Genomic DNA, 17,651 nt, shown 5'->3' on the forward strand with positions numbered 1-17,651 from the left:
AGTTTTTTTCAATTTATAATAAGCAGTAATTATTATTCGGATACTACCTATTGTCTCGCGAGAGTTCCTATTGTGACATAATTGAAGAAAAATTTTGTTATCATAATTATTATTCAGATACTACCTATTGTGACCGCGCGAAGCATACCTAGGTAGTATCACGCGCTTCGCGCGGCCTGTTTTAAAATTTTATTATTATAAATTGAATAAAAATAACATAATTTATATATGACCTTTAATGTTCTTACTTATAAATAAAAATAAATTAATTTTTCTCAAATTTAATTTTTTTAGGTTTAACTTCAATGTTTTTTTTTTTTTGGAAGAAAGTCAGAATTCTCATTAAAAAAATGGGAATAAAGTTTCTTACAAAGCAGAACCAACTAAAAGACTAAGCACCCAACTGACCACAATCAAGTCACCCTAGAAGTAATTGGAGCATTTGGGAATTGTATATCCCATTACTCCAAGCATACATACGGACACAAACAACGTATTTAATCTGCTTTAGCAACACACTTACATCTCTACGCACCCCATCAAAAACTCTTAAATTACGCTCTTGCCACAAAAAATAGATGACAATGAGAAAAGAGCACCTAGCAAGCTTGGATCTCCAGGACCTATTCCTACTAAGAGCAAGTTTATAAAGTTCATGCTTTAAGCTCAAAACTTGCCGAGTTGTTCCTTGCCAAATCAAAACCTGCTGCATCAAAGCTTTGGAATAGGGACAACCAAAGAACAGATGAGCGCAGGTTTCAGCATCCTTAAGACAAAGCACACACCTGTTAACAATGAGGACCCCTCGCTTACAGACATTGTCGACAGTAGCAAGGGCATTTTGGGCAGCTAGAGTCGCAACAAAAGCATGCTTGGGGAGAACAATGCCATCCAGGATGGGGGCCATCCATCTAAGCTCATGGTGGGTCCCATGGAAAATAGAATACACATCCTGTAATGGCAGCTTGCCGTTTGCAGCCCAAACCTGGAATAGGCGTTTAGCCTTAGTTTCAGAGCCTACCTTAGAGATAAACTCGTCTCTGATGGATAGGACCTGCCGCCAAATAGGAGAGGAGCATGTAGCAGCAACAAGGTCCCAACCAGATGACTGCTTGAAGATGTACTCCCTGGACCATTGGAGCCAGATGGAAGTACAAGAGTGATTATAAGACCAAAACATTTTCAGCAAAAGCGTTTTGTTCCAGCCGAGTACTTCTCTGATATCAAACCCTCCTTGAATCCTACTCCTACAAACCTTGGACCAGCTAAAAAACACAAGCCTGCGATTACCATCAGACCCCCATAAGAATTGTCTACAATTTTTTTCAATTTCAGAAATAACCCCCTTTGGAAGAAGCAAGCACGCACACCAGAAAGACTCAAGGCCAAAAATAGCAGAATTTATCAAATGCACCTTGCCAGCATAAGTAAGATGAAGACTAGCCCAATACCCAAGCTTGCTCCGGATTTTAGCCATCAAAGGTTGGAACAAATCTTTAGTGAGCCTGGAGGAGTGGAGAGGTGTGCCCAAATATCTGAAAGGAAACTTGCCTTCAACATAACCTGTAGCCTGTAGAATGCTATTTTTGACAGTACCCCTTACCCCAGCAAAATAAATGTTGGTCTTGCTAGGATTTGGGGTGAGGCCAGAGTAGCTCGAGAAAGTATCCAAACAATGCTTGACAGCCAAGACAGAGGGGTAGTCTCCTCTTACAAACACCAATAAATCATCCGCAAAAATCAAATGGGACAGTTCCAGCTTTACACATTTAGGATGATGACTAAATTGAGGAACTTGTTTCATTTGCTTTAAAAGCCTAGTAAGTACTTCCATACCAAGAACAAAGAGCAAGGGGGAGAGAGGATCCCCTTGCCTTAGCCCTCTTCTTCCTTCAAAAAAACCCTCAGTACTACCATTTATTTTCAGGGAAAATCGCGAGCTAGTAACAAGAGTAGAAGTCCACTGACAAAATTTAGACGGAAGACCAAAAAGAGGCAGAATGTGTTTCAAGAACTGCCAACTCACATAATCAAAAGCTTTTCGAATATCCACCTTTACCACACACCTAGGAGTTTAGACTTCCTACCATAGCCTCTAACAAGCTCATTAGCAAGCATGGTATTATCAAAAATGGATCTGTCAGAAATAAATGCAGCCTGTTCAATCCCCACCAGAGAGGGCATGACTCTTTTTAGTCTAGTCATTTCGAATCTTACGATTGTCTTGTAGAGAATGGTGCAACAAGAAATGGGTCTAAAATCCAATACAGTGTTTGGGGCATTTCCTTTTGGGATGAGCGAGATAAGAGTTGAATTAACCTCTTTTAGCAGCTTACCCGTAGCAAAGAAATCAAGTATAGCAGCTGTAAAGTTCCCCTAAATAATATCCCAGGCATCACGAAAAAAACCAGAGGTGTAACCATCTGGACCCGGGCTCTTGTTTGGGTCAATTGAGAAAAGGGCAGCCTTTACCTCTGCAGGAGTGACAGGATCAAGAAGAGAAAGTCCCTCAGAAGCACTGAGACAAGGTCCAGATTGCATAACCATATCATCAAAATCCGCCACTGGTTCATCAGTACCAAGGAGACTCATGTAATATTCCAGAAAAGCCTTTGAAATATCACCAAACTCAGTGCAAATATTACCATTCATACCCATAACCTTGCTAATACTGGAAGAGTTCCTTCTAGCAGCAATTTTAGAGAAAAAAATACGAAGTACTAGCATCCCCCATTTTAATATCAAACTCCTTTGCTCTTTGATAAGCAATGCTGAGCTCCACATTTTTAAGCCTGCAATACTCTTGACTAAGAGACTTCTCTTCTTGATGAAGAAAAGAGTTACTAGGATTCTGTTGCAATTGTTGTTGGCAGGTAAACAGTTGTTGTTCTACCTCCAGGACTTTGGCCTGGATACTACTATAATTGGCCTTGTGCAGCCCCCTTAACTGCTTCTTCAAATTACGCAAATGCTGAACCATCTGGTACATTGCACACCCTTTAATAGAAGTTTTCCATTCTTTGCAAACAAGATCCTTAAACTGCCTGTGCTGGCCCCAGCAATTAAGATAAGTGAAAGAGAATTTCTTAGGGCGAAGACTTGTCCCAAAGGAGACAACCAGAGGTGAGTGGTCAGAAATCCCAGGTGCAAGAGCCTCCACAAACGTAGTAGGGAAAGCCAAGAACCAGGGGACATTTGCCAGAGCTCTATCCAAACGCATCCACTTTCTATCATTTTGATCTTGCTTATTTGTCCAAGTGAACCAACACCCTTGAGATTTAAGCTCCTCCAAACCCGCAGCATCAATAGCCAAATTAAAATCCTCCATAGCAATAAGATTAGGAGGGTCATAACTAATTCTCTCATCAATAGTACGAACACAGTTGATATCTCCCAAGACAAGCCAAGGAATAGGGCAAGTGACTCTAGTAGAAAGAAAATCCCAGAGGGGAACCCTTTGTGCAGGGTGATTGAACCCATACACACAGGTAACATCCACAAGAAACGAACCATAGGAAATTTGAAGATGAATCCACTGACTGGTGCTTTGCTGACAATGAACACTTATAGTAGAATTCCTCCACATAACCCAAATTCTACCATTTGAGTGAGAAGAGTAGTTATCTAGAATGAAAAAATGCTTAAACTTCCTCTTTTGAATAGAAGCCGCCTTATTGGTCCTAATCCGAGTTTCCACTATACACATAACTTCAATGTTTTATAATAAACTACATACAATTTTAATTAAAACTAATAAGTGATAATTAATTATGCATGATCAACGTTTTATAAATTATTTTGTGACCGATCAAATATCATATTAATTAAATTAAAATTTATTCGAATAATGCAACAATCAACATTAAGTTCTCAAATTATAGTATTTCACGATATGTTATGCTCCAAATCAATTAATATTTGTTCAAAATGATGTGAATATAATTTTATGCAATTTTTAATTTTTTATGTACCGTATGATATTTATGTATGAAACATATAGAGTTAAACCCAACTTATTCAAATGTTTTGATTTTGTCTTAGATGTGTTATGTGTCAAACATATCTATAAGAATTGCTCCTTTTGTATTTTTAAACAACTATATATAAATGATGTTTAAGAGTTTACCTGTAAATAAAATAGGTTAAACTTTCTCGAATAATATTTTTTGAGGTTTAACTTCAAAGTATTTAAAAGATAACATATAAAATATTTAACTAAAAGTAATATTTAGCTAGTCATAATCAATATTTATATTTGACGTATATATATTTTAATTGAAGATATTAAAGAAAAATGTAACGTTTTTTCTACTTTTTCATATCGTTTATAATACTATTTTATTTAATAATCATTACATTTATTTTGATTACTCAAATGCACTCGCGATCACTGCGTACATACATACTCGTACACATACTCGTTATCACACTATTCAAATTTTAAGCTAGCATTACTCTTATTAGAAGAAAAAAAAAATAGAAACGAGCCCTGCTCGAGTTTCTCGCGAACAGTCTCGTCTCATTAGCGCTTTTTAGGCGAGGGGAGCGAAGCAATACCCATAGTGACAATCATCCAAATTACAAGAGAGTACGTAAACACTATGATAAATTTAAGACAGGATGTAGAAGTTAACAATTACAACCACTTACATTACCAAAGTTTTCGCCGAGAGTTGGTGTTCCCTGAGCCCATGAACTAAGTACGGGATACATCAATACATGATTAAAACTCAAAACTAACAAATATTTTTTCATAGTTGTACGTAATATTACTTTCATAAATTCTCAAATTTAATTAACAATAAGTCAATAATAGATTTCACCTTGCACTTAAATGTCTTTCTTTTTTAGGTTCTCAAATTTGTCCGATTGATACACTTCAAACGCAAATGGGATGAGTTGAGATATTTTTTTAATTCTTTATAAAAATAAAAAAGGGACAAAACTATATTTAGGCAAGTACAGGGTACATTTAGGAAATGCTTAAAATTGATACATACGTAATTTGATTACAAGTACGTGTTACTATAAGTCTATAATCGAATGCATAGAGTATTAGAGTCATCTCATTTCCCGCTTAAGCATTACTCTTTCTTAGAAGAAAAAAAGATGGGAAGAAAAGCGAATATAATTAGGTGCAAATTACAAGAGAGTACAAGGTATAAGAAATTAAAACATAACAAAAACAAGAAGTAAATGCAAAGTTCTGGCAAACAACTATTATAAAAAAAAGAAATAAAAGGGAAATAACGAAGAGATGACATAATAATAAGAAGCAGAGAACTTAATTTGAAAGTGCATGGTTTAGATAGGCCTTAATTAGTAGAGAATATGAAAGTTGTGTAGTTATTATTAATATGTTATCAAGTGGGTTTGGTAATGTTTCCTGAAATAGTTACGGTGTCAGTCACGGTGACGGTGCCTTTAGGTGTTGGCGTCAAAGTGCCACACCCCTTTATTACGTGGCCGGTGGCTCCACAATAACTTACTTTATCAGTGTTTAGGTCTCCTGATACAACGGTGTTTCCGATGGTGATATTGGAATCTGGGTTTGACGTTATATTGCCGCAACCGCTTATATTAGCGCCCAAGTTTCCGCAGAGAGTTGGTGTGCCCATGGTTGTGCCATTCAGTGAGATGATTGGTTTGTTGTCATTGGAGACTCCAATTGCCACCAGAATAGCAGCCAATGCCAACCACAACATGCTCGACTTGCTCATCATCATCATATTTACCATTTTCGTGCGTAACTATTAAAATAGAATAAAGTTAATAAAGTAATTTATGATTATGTATATGTTTGAAGTATGTACTAAGGATGTGTGCGTGTCTATATATACTAATATAGATAAGCATCGGAGTAGTGGCTCGGTTGTCGCCATGAAAGTATATATTTGTTGTCGGAATATTGTTATTTGATTTGATTGTGTTGTGATTTTATGTTAGTATTTACGATTATTTGTACGTGCTTTCAACTTCTTAAGAAAACCAAAACCAATAATAGATAGATGCTCCATATCAATAGGAAAGTCTACTATGACCATTTCGTATACATAATTCACGCACGTCCATATTATGCTCTCTTGCCATTTTTTATTAAGATTAATCTAAACACATATATTTTTGTTTTATTACTAGTAGATTGTCGATATTATGCTCTCAGAGTCTCAGCTACTCTGTATTTACTGTTAGATTTTCAATACTTCGCTCTATGTCATTTGCAATTTGTTGTTAGGATGACTCCAATTTTAGATTTCGGTTTCGCGTACATTTTAATATCATGCTACATATATTCCATGTTTTACTAGGATGAATCCAAATATATATTGGTGCATTCTTTGTAAGAGTGCAAATGAAACACATAAGCATATATTTTTCAAAATGTCCATACTCTCGGAGAATCCGGTATTCCAATGGATGAAAAATTGAAAATTAAAGGTAGAAGTAAAGATTATATATAGGACTGAGCTTATAGGGAGTAGTAAAAAAGCATTGGAAGAATACTAGGTATAGAAGCTAGCTGCATAGTTGAAAGTGTTTATTGTATATGGAAGGAACGTAATTCTAACATATTCAAGGATTTGGAGCGATCTGAGAGTAGGTGATGCAAAGCATCAAGTTTATCATCAGTGTTAGTATGCTCAATAGAGCATTTGTTTGAATAGATGACGATAATATATCGTCAGTTAAACTGTGCTACTGAGATGAGTCGCGATGTTGTTAATGCATGGTTTGTACAGTCAGTTAAACCGTGCACTTGTTGCTGGCTAGTTTGAATAGATGACGGTAATATCAGTTAAATACTATCGGAATGAACTAATGCCACCCTTCGAGGGTTTATTGTGGTCTATGTTCGGTGGTGGTTAGAATCGTCAGTTAAACGTTATGGGTCCCGAGTGTCGCCAGGTGTACAGTTAATGCACCGAGGGTCTGGTCAGGTCTTAGGCACATAGGCAGTGGTGATACGCTATACATAGGCAGTCGTTCAGGATGTTCAGGATGTCGTTCAGGATGTTGTTGTTTGGATGATCCTTGCATGCGGAATTGTGAAGCGAGATTAATAAACTACTTAGGATTTATACTGCTTTCAGTTAAGAAACATTTAATAATATAGTAGCTTTTGATTTTGGATTTAGTATCGATCCGGATTGGTCAGGTGTTTCCGCCACCTAGACCTTATTTATTATGTTAGACTCTGATTATTTGTTTATATCATATTTTTTCCTTTATTATATAATCCGGGTTGTTACATTTAATTGTTGCTTCTTGGTTATTCTTAATTGCATTTGAAGCTCACAAATCATTCCTCAAATTTGGTGCAGTAATGATCAAGATAAAGAATCTCCCTAGCCTAAGTCAAATGTTGTCAGCATGCAAGGTAGTGTAACATTCTCAATTTATCAAGTGATAGCAAAACCAACAGTGCAATGCACTTTGGTTTCTGATACAACGAATAGAGAATTTTCACAAAGGAAATAAATTTCGAAAAATGAAAAGTTTAAACTTTCATAAGACTTCTTGTTTTCAAAAGAGATCATTTTATAAATCTGAAGCACAAATTAAAAAGAATATGCTTGTTAGTTGATTTAAAAGATACCAATCTTGTTTTTGCAAGTTGATTTTAATTCCAAAAATTGGCCTTTTGCTTTTCTATTTTTAGCAGTAACTAGGTAGTATCCCGCGCTTCGCGCGGCCTTTTTTAAAATTTTATTATTATAATTGAAGAAAAATAATATAATTCGTATATAACCTTTAATATTTTTACCTATAAATAAAAATAAATAAATTTTTTTTCTCAAATTTTATTTTTTTAGGTTTAAGTTCAGTTTTAAAATAAAATACATATAATTTTAATTAAAACTAATACTAAGTTATAGTTAATTGTGCATGATCAACGTTTTACAAAAAAAAAATTGTAACTGATCAAATTATCACATTAATTAAAATAAAATTTATTCGAATAATGCAACCTTCAACATTAAGGTATCAAATTATATCATTTCACGATACGTTATGTTCCAAATTAGTTAAAAGATTTATTCAAAATGATGTGAATATAATTTTATGCAATTTTTAATTTTGTATGTATAACGTTTGATATTTATGTATCAAACATATATAGCCCAAACTAAACTTATTCAAATGTTTTGGTTGTGTCTTACATGTCCTATGTGTCAAACATATCTATCAGAAATTTGCACCTTTTGTTTTTTTTTTTAACAATTATATATAACGATGTTTAAGAGTTTACCCTAAATAAAATAGGTTGAATTTTCTCAAATATCATTTTTATAAGATAACGTATAAAATATTTAAATAAAAATAATATCTAGTTAGTCATAACTAATGTTTTGTTCTTGACGTATACATATTTAACTAAAGATATTAAAGAACAATCTAATGTGTATTTTACGTTTTCATGTTGTTTATATAATAGGGTTTCTCTACATGATACCCTTGTATACTTATTCGAATTCTATATGATACCCCTCGCTTTTCAAAAATACCCGTGGTACGCCTAAAAAAACAAAAAAACCATGATAAAAACATCTTAAAATACCCAAAATGCTCTAATCCGCCTCTTTAGAATGTTTAATTTATACATTTTTTTATTGATTGTTTTGGCAATAATTTGTCATGTCATTAACATAAACATCGTCTACTCAATTGTAAACATATTTTCTTTACAAAATATAACATATTAAATCGTGATTTTTAGTAGATTGGGTATTTTTAGAACATTTTACTACATTTAGGGATACCACTTATATTTTCAAAAATATAGGGGTATCACGTAGAATGCGAAGAAACACGGGGTATCACGTAGAAAAATCCTATATAATATTATATTACTTAATAATCATTACTTTTCTTTTAATTATTCAAACTCATTCGTGATCACTGTGTACATACATACTCGTTATCACAGTATTTAAACCTCTCAAAATCTCATATGTATTCATTTTGTCGCAATATAATTTTTTCATTCCCACACTATAAAAACGTATACCTTAGTAGTTTTTTTTGTTTTAAAGTTTAGTTTTTAATATATACAACTAGTTTTGGGACCCGTGGGAATCACGGGTTTCTTTGTTTTTAGTTTCTTGTTTGGGATTGTTTTCTGATTTTGTTGTATTGTTTGGTTAGTGTGGTGCTATTTAACTTTCTCGTATAGGTTGCTTTGTTATTTCTCTATTCCATTATAGTTCAATATATTTGTAGTTGTCCGGAGTTGATTGACCGGCTACCAAGGGGAATCTTGGTTCAGTTGCCATATTGTCCGCTGGTATGTCAGATAGAGTACCTGTTTGGCAGGGTATGTTTAGTATGTGCTGGAATTGGTATAAGTACCTCTGAGGGGAGGGGAAAAAACTTGTGGAATAACCGTACTTGTTTTTTTGGCAAAAATGACTGCCTTGTGGGTTACGGTGCTTGGGCTGGAGGAATTAGGGCCGTCTGACGTCCTGTTCTTCCGTGGGCGGCCTCTTTTACGATAATTATGCTCCATTTCTTCCTAACAATGCAAGTCATTCATTTTTTTCATAGGTAAAGTCAAACAATTTTTCACTGTAAAAACAATGCTAACAAACTATGTTTCCTCCCAAACATAGAAAGAGAAAAGAAAAACCACACAACCAAATTGAGACCATTGTTAGAAGAACTTTCAATTGTACACCAACTGTCATTTTACCATTTAAATTTGATTCGGCAGAACAACCCTAGGTTATCATTCTAGACTATCGTTTGATGGATCGACATCATGTAAAATAACAATAATACGACATAGCAAAGGAAAGTAAATTAAATACTCAATCTGCAAGATAAAAACCAAAAGTAGGATCACCCAATTTTATTAGAAATCAAGTTGATAAACGGTCTCTAAATTAATAATTAACAGTCATGGTTTACCACCATCAACAATTGCTCGTTATTGTTTCCGTATTCCACTACTCTGATTGTCCACAACTTTTGGCGTTCACGTGTTTACTGCACATTGGACAACATTCTTTGTGTTAGAAAGTGAGATTATTCGGACAACAGAGAAAACCCAAAACTAAGTTTCATATCAATATAATATTTTGTAATACCATCAGGCCAATTGAACCATTTTTATGGTCAAATGTGACCATTTTAGACATTTTAGACCATTGTCTCAAAAACTTTTGCCGTTGCAATGGTTGAAGAATCGCTTTCAGATACTGGATACATTGATACTACAGTATTGTATTATATAAGATCAACATCATAATAAGTTATGAACTGCCTTATCAAGTACCAGAGTTCACATATTCTTTGTTGCTATGGGGTCTTTAATGGTGTGCTATTGTGGTCAGTTCTATGATATCTTTGAAATCGGTCTCTTTGTTCATATATTGTTGCATACCGCCTTACATTTTCAAATCTCTATGGTACAACATTTTGCCTTATGATTCATTTTTTCTTCCAAGTAAAAGTGACCCTTTAATTTCCGCAACCACTTTTGAGAAATGATTATGTGCAATACTGCCAGGCCTACCCTTATACTTGATTAATCAGGATGGGGTTTGCAACTTATCAAAGCTTTCTATTTTGTGTCAAGAAATTGATTGTGTTTTATAGGAAGTGCGTGCACCTTGTCAATGGAGCCTCTTTCCTGGTCATTTGTAGTTGTAGTTGCAATAAGTCTCTCAAGGGGCGGTCATAGAATTAGTTAGCAGACATCATTTCAGTATTTTAAAGAAAAAGGGATACTAAAAGTTGTAAAAATGGTGACTAATTTCATAAAATAAATTACTAAATAGGAAGTGTCATCGCAGTATGAAAATGAGCGCTGGATGAAAGAGTTACTGTCAAAATTAAAGGATTACTAAGAGTACATACTAATGTAAGTGGTCACTTTAATTTCCGAGTGAAGTTACAATACATTGTAAACTATTGATGGTATAGGAGACGAAGAAGCTAATAGCAACGATTCATCATGGAGCATGGAATGTACAACGATTATGAGAGTTCAAACTTTGCACATAAGCTCACCTATTCTAGCAGCCAAGAGTCCATTTTTTTACAAGGTACTCTACAGTCTAGACCTTCTCTACCACACTTCCTCCCTGAGTAAACTATTACTCCTATTATAACTGAGTCACATAAATAGGAAATCAATACTATGTATGGATTTACTGAGTTATTAAATCCGGATAAATGAATATGGGGCCGGTGAACTATGATTGTATTATACAGACACCAAAGTCACACGAAAAAAATATTAGTCCTAAGGAGCAAAGATAAAATACAACTGCTCAACCAGTTCGAAAAGGTGCACCAAGGCAACATGAGCCTGTGGCAATAAGGAGTTGTGAACGATCATAAACACAAGGCGCACTATGTGAGCACCAAAGTTGTATTTTCAAGGAAAAAGTGCAACAATATTCTACTTTGGATTTTATAGAGAGATAGAATGTATGGTATGGACAATTCAGTAAAGGGAATGGCATAATCGGAGAAATAGAAGAAGAAAATATTGTAAATGCACGCTATGCCGTAGTTAACAGGGGACCCTTTCGCCAGGCAGCTTAGGCTTGTGGCCTAGTGAACCTTGAGACTAAGTGCGCCTTTTAAACAAAGGACAAAGAAAAAAACCAAGATCAAGGTCAGGATTCAAGATATGTGGAAACTAAGAAGAGTAATAAATAGATGATGTACTCTTCAGCCTTCATTACTACATCATATTGTTAACAAAATACAACTCAGCATCTCCCCCTCATGCGTGACTTCCTTCTTAAATTCAATACTAACAAACAACAAAATTGAAATTCAATACTAACAAACAACAAAATTGAGGCCATTATTAGAGGAACTTGAAACTGTACACATACTAAATATGAACAGTCTCTGTGACGATCAATGACGGGTTACCAATATTTCACCGCGGTACCACCTTTAGGAGTTAATCAAGGTACGATTAAATAACGCGATAGTAAAATTAGTAACAACCCAAAAAGTCCAACGGACGGATAAACAGAATTGAACAAATTGAACACCTACAAAATCATGGTACGAGAAAATAACGCAATAGTTAAATTAGTAACAATCAAAACAGTCCAACAGACGGTTATACGGAATTGAACGAAGTGTATACCTCCAAGGGTGAATAACGCAGCATTGAAGGTATGGGAAAATTGAGACGTTGAAAGCGGGGTGAGAATGAAACAAAAGGGATGTGAACAGAGAATGAATTTGGGAATGCGATAAACTAACAAATTTATTCATATAATAGCATGACTACGGTTTAGGGAGACAAACGGTGTCAGCCATACGTAATCAATACGTATTCAATTTAACATTTAGTGAACACGGAATATGAAAAGATGGAATTAATGAACCGTTACCTGACACCCGTCGACATTCCGTAGCCACCACGGCCGTGAAGGCAATCGGGAATAACCCGTGACATCAGCCGGCGAGATGGGGATTTCCGGCAGGGTAGTCGGCCGGCGAGATGGGGCGATTGATTGGCTCGTCCTTGTCAGATAAGATGGTTTAATATGGGTGGTGGGTGGGGTGCTTCGGTGGACGGACAGCGTTAACATTCGCCGGTGACCGGGGTGAGCTATTGGCAGTTGTTATACGGCCATACGAACGGCGGGGAGGAAAATCGTAGGAATAATACGGGGTGCATAGGCCTGATAATTAGGGTGGGATTAATGAGATTGTTGTCAAATGATGGAGGTGGCACTATGTGGGCAGACGTGGCAATATTTGGGCAGATGTGGCTGTCTTAATTCCGACGTGGCTTTTCTTAAGCCTACATGGATTTGTCTATGTGGCCTTTAGGATTCATTTTAGATTAGGCTTTTAATAGTATTATATAGATGACTCTTTAAAATATATTTTTCTTAATAAAATTAATGGTCTAAGTTTTATAACTTTCTCAAAATGTTTTTTTTTTCGTAAATGTGAAACATTGTAAGATGCTCACTTTAATCATCTCTACATATCAAATTATGTTAATAAATATAATGAAAAGTATACCCGATTGAAAGCATTTTTTGCAATGAACGTTTTTATTTACAATTTAGAATTTTTATCAAAATATTTTTTTTAATAAAATTAGAATCAAATCAACATAATTATTTAATATAATTTTATAATAAAATTTATTAAATTATAATTAATATTTACTGAGATTTATGCGGCATTTATTATGTTTATATTTAATGTTCAGCTGTAATTAATACTCGTATTTAATGCTGGGTTGACACGTGTCGCATCCACAACGTTTCAACCCGATTATATATATATATATATATATATATATATATATATATATATATATATATATATATATATATATATATATATATATATATATAAGATGTGAGTTCACATAAAAGATTATAGAGAATACTCCTTACATTGAAAATAAATTTTTCTTGAGCCTACAAATTGATTGTTCTCAATAAAAATTTTTAAATGAGATTACCTTTTATAAACTCTTGGATAAAAGAATGAAGAAGTGCTTTTAGGATCCTTCATTCACTACTTCTTCTTCTTTAAAAAGCCTTCTCATTTCTCATTTATTGCTAAGACTTTGAAGAGCATTTATTGAGTACTTTGCAAATCATTTCTGAGTCAAAAACTTTGTTTTTCTTAAAGTATTTGCAAAAACATTTTAAGTCTTAAAGTCTTCAAACTGTTTTCGAAATAGCTTTAAAATCTCCTTGTATTAGTTTGTTGCGAGCACTGTGACATAATGAGTTTGTTCCATGATTCTCGTGTTTAAGTCTTAATTGTAATCTTCATGTTCTTAAGTGAACCACTGAGATTATGACTCTGTAAACCTGCGAGATAGAACATATAAACTCTTGAAGCGGAGTAACTTTAAGTTTGAGTTGGAACTCAGGTTGGTTGGCGAGTTATTTTCATTGTAAGGGGTTTAGTAGTTTGAGTAAATTTCTAAACAAGTAATAAAATAACTGTTGGACGTAGGCCTCGGAGTAAAGGTTGAACCAATTTTTTAAACATCGTCTTGTTTGTTTATTTACTTTTACGATTCATTTACCTTTACTTATTTCGTTTTAATCTTGCTATCAGCTCTATGTCACATCAATCACACTGCGTGACATAGACTCAGCGTACCTCTTGTGAACTTAAAATCTATTAAGTTTCCCAAGCTTTCCACTTAAGATTTCTTACTTATGTTATCTCCTAACCAAGTCAAGTTGAAAATATTAAAAGGTACACCTAATTCACCTCATCCCCCTCTTAGGTGTTAATCTTTCTTAACACTTCACCGAGCAAGTCCAAGTTTGGGCTCGACTTGGCTCGTTAACACTCCTAGGTATGTGGTACAATTGGAATAAATCTTAGTTTTTCTAATAGTACTATCTGGGAAGTGCAATGTAAGAATAAATTTTCTGAAAGTTGAAGCATCATTTATGTTAAAGAAGAATTGCTCAAGAATATTAATTCCAGCTCAGGAATACTCATTCCAGAACTACTGCTTAAGGGTGTTTGGATAGCAAAAGTGGAGGGAAGGGGAGGGGAGGGGGAAGGAGAGAAGAAAAAGGGATGGAAGGGAAGGGGAGGGGAGATGGGGTGTGAATGTCTGGATATAATTTCCTTCCAAATCTTGCCTGTTGTGGGAAAATTGGAGATTTTAGGGTTTGTGACTTGTTTCAATCCTCTGAATTGCGTATAGGTAGAGTCAATGTGTTTGATTTGTTACACTTCAAACGCAAATGGGATGAGTTGAGATATTTTTTAAATATTCTTTATAAAAATAAAAAAGGCACAAAACTATATTTAGGCAAGTACAGGGTACATTTAGGAAATGCTTAAAATTGAGATATACGTAATTTGATTACAAGTACGTGTTACTATAAGTCTATAATCGAGGTGTACTGAATCCGAGTAATATTGAATGCATAGAGTATTAGAGTCATCTCATTTCCCGTTTAAGCATTACTCTTTCTTAGAAGAAAAAAAGATGGGAAGAAAAGCGAATATAATTAGGTGCAAATTACAAGAGAGTACAAAAATAACTAAAATCCCAAAGGTATAAGAAATTAAAACATAACAAAAACAAGAAGTAAATGCAAAGTTCTGGCAAGCAACTATTATAAAAAAAGAAACAAAAGGGAAATAACGAAGAGATGACATAATAATAAGAAGCAGAGAACTTAATTTGAAAGTGCATGGTTTAGATAGGCCTTAATTAGTAGAGAATATGAAAGTTGTGTAGTTATTATTAATATGTTATCAAGTGGGTTTGGTAATGTTTCCTGAAATAGTTACGGTGTCAGCCACGGTGACGGTGCCTTTAGGTGTTGGCGTCAAAGTGCCACACCCCTTTATTACGTGGCCGGTGGCTCCACAATAACTTACTTTATCAGTGTTTAGGTCTCCTGATACAACGGTGTTTCCGATGGTGATATTGGAATCTGGGTTTGACGTTATATTGCCGCAACCGCTTATATTAGCGCCCAAGTTTCCGCAGAGTTGGTGTGCCCGTGGTTGTGCCATTCAAAGAGATGATTGGTTTGTTGTCATTGGAGACTCCAATTGCCACCAGAATAGCAGCCAATGCCAACCACAACATGCTCGACTTGCTCATCATCATATTTACCATTTTCGTGCGTAACTATTAAAATAGAATAAAGTTAATAAAGTAATTTATGATTATGTATATGTTTGAAGTATGTACTAAGGATGTGTGCGTGTCTATATATACTAATATAGATAAGCATCGGAGTAGTGGTTCGGTTGTCGCCATGAAAGTATATATTTGTTGTCGGAATATTGTTATTTGATTTGATTGTGTTGTGATTTTATGTTAGTATTTACGATTATTTGTACGTGCTTTCAACTTCTTAAGAAAACCAAAACCAATAATAGATAGATGCTCCATATCAATAGGAAAGTCCACTATGACCATTTCGTATACATAATTCACGCACGTCCATATTATGCTCTCTTGCCATTTTTTATTAAGATTAATCTAAACACATATATTTTTGTTTTATTACTAGTAGATTGTCGATATTATGCTCTCAGAATCTCAGCTACTCTGTATTTACTGTTAGATTTTCAATACTTCGCTCTATGTCATTTGCAATTTGTTGTTAGGATGACTCCAATTTTAGATTTCGGTTTCGCGTACATTTTAATATCATGCTACATATATTCCATGTTTTACTAGGATGAATCAAAATATATATTGGTGCATTCTTTGTAAGGGTGCAAATGAAACACATAAGCATATATTTTTCAAAATGTCCATACTCTCGGAGAATCTGGTATTCCAATGGATGAAAAATTGAAAATTAAAGGTAGAAGTAAAGATTATATATAGGACTGGGCTTATACGGAGTAGTAAAAAAGCATTGGAAGAATACTAGGTATAGAAGCTAGCTGCATAGTTGGGAGTGTTTATTGTATATGGAAGGAACGTAATTCTAACATATTCAAGGATTTGGAGCGATCTGAGAGTAGGTGATGCAAAGCATCAAGTTTATCATCAGTGTTAGTATGCTCAATAGAGCATTTGTTTGAATAGATGACGGTAATATATCGTCAGTTAAACTGTGCTACTGAGATGAGTCGCGATGTTGTTAATGCATGGTTTGTACAGTCAGTTAAACCGTGCACTTGTTGCTGGCTAGTTTGAATAGATGACGGTAATATCAGTTAAATACTATCGGAATGAACTAATGCCACCCTTCGAGAGTTTATTGTGGTCTATGTTCGGTGGTGGCTAGAATCGTCAGTTAAACGTTATGGGTCCCGAGTGTCGCCCGGTGTACAGTCAATGCACCGAGGGTCTGGTCAGGTCTTAGGCACATCGGCAGTGGTGATACGCTATACATAGGCAGTCGTTCAGGATGTTCAGGATGTCGTTCAGGATGTTGTTGTTTGGATGATCCTTGCATGCGGAATTGTGAAGCGAGATTAATAAACTACTTAGGATTTATACTGCTTTCAGTTAAGAAACATTTAATAATATAGTAGCTTTTGATTTTGGATTTAGTATCGATCCGGATTGGTCAGGTGTTTCCGCCACCTAGACCTTATTTATTATGTTAGACTCTGATTATTTGTTTATATCATATTTTTTCCTTTATTATATAATCCGGGTTGTTACATTTAATTGTTGATTCTTGGTTATTCTTAATTGCATTTGAAGCTCACAAATCATTCCTCAAATTTGGTGCAGTAATGATCAAGATAAAGAATCTCCCTAGCCTAAGTCAAATGTTGTCAGCATGCAAGGTAGTGTAACATTCTCAATTTATCAAGTGATAGCAAAACCAACAGTGCAATGCACTTTGGTTTCTGATACAACGAATAGAGAATTTTCACAAAGGAAATAAATTTCGAAAAATGAAAAGTTTAAACTTTCATAAGACTTCTTGTTTTCAAAAGAGATCATTTTATAAATCTGAAGCACAAATTAAAAAGAATATGCTTGTTAGTTGATTTAAAAGATACCAATCTTGTTTTTGTAAGTTGATTTTAATTCCAAAAATTGGTCTTTTGCTTTTCTATTTTTAGCAGTAACTAGGTAGTATCCCGCGATTCGCGCGGCCTGTTTTAAAATTTTATTATTATAATTGAAGAAAAATAATATAATTCGTATATAACCTTTAATATTTTTACCTATAAATAAAAATAAA

At 34.5% G+C, this 17,651-nt stretch overlaps 1 protein-coding gene across 1 annotated transcript; it reads right to left on the reverse strand.

The window, feature by feature from the left end:
- Nucleotides 1-418: 418 nt before the first annotated feature.
- Nucleotides 419-5,738, reverse strand: LOC141607132 (uncharacterized). Its single transcript, XM_074426493.1, has 5 exons — nt 5,490-5,738; nt 2,715-3,550; nt 2,473-2,671; nt 2,101-2,376; nt 419-2,014 (listed from the first exon to the last, which is right to left on the reverse strand). The coding sequence occupies exons 1-5, from the start codon at nt 5,736-5,738 to the stop codon at nt 419-421; spliced, it is 3,156 nt and encodes a 1,051-aa protein (XP_074282594.1).
- Between the last annotated feature and the right edge of the window lie 11,913 nt (nt 5,739-17,651).

This window comes from Silene latifolia, chromosome 10 (assembly GCF_048544455.1).
Source record: "Silene latifolia isolate original U9 population chromosome 10, ASM4854445v1, whole genome shotgun sequence".
Taxonomy (NCBI): Eukaryota; Viridiplantae; Streptophyta; class Magnoliopsida; order Caryophyllales; family Caryophyllaceae; genus Silene; species Silene latifolia.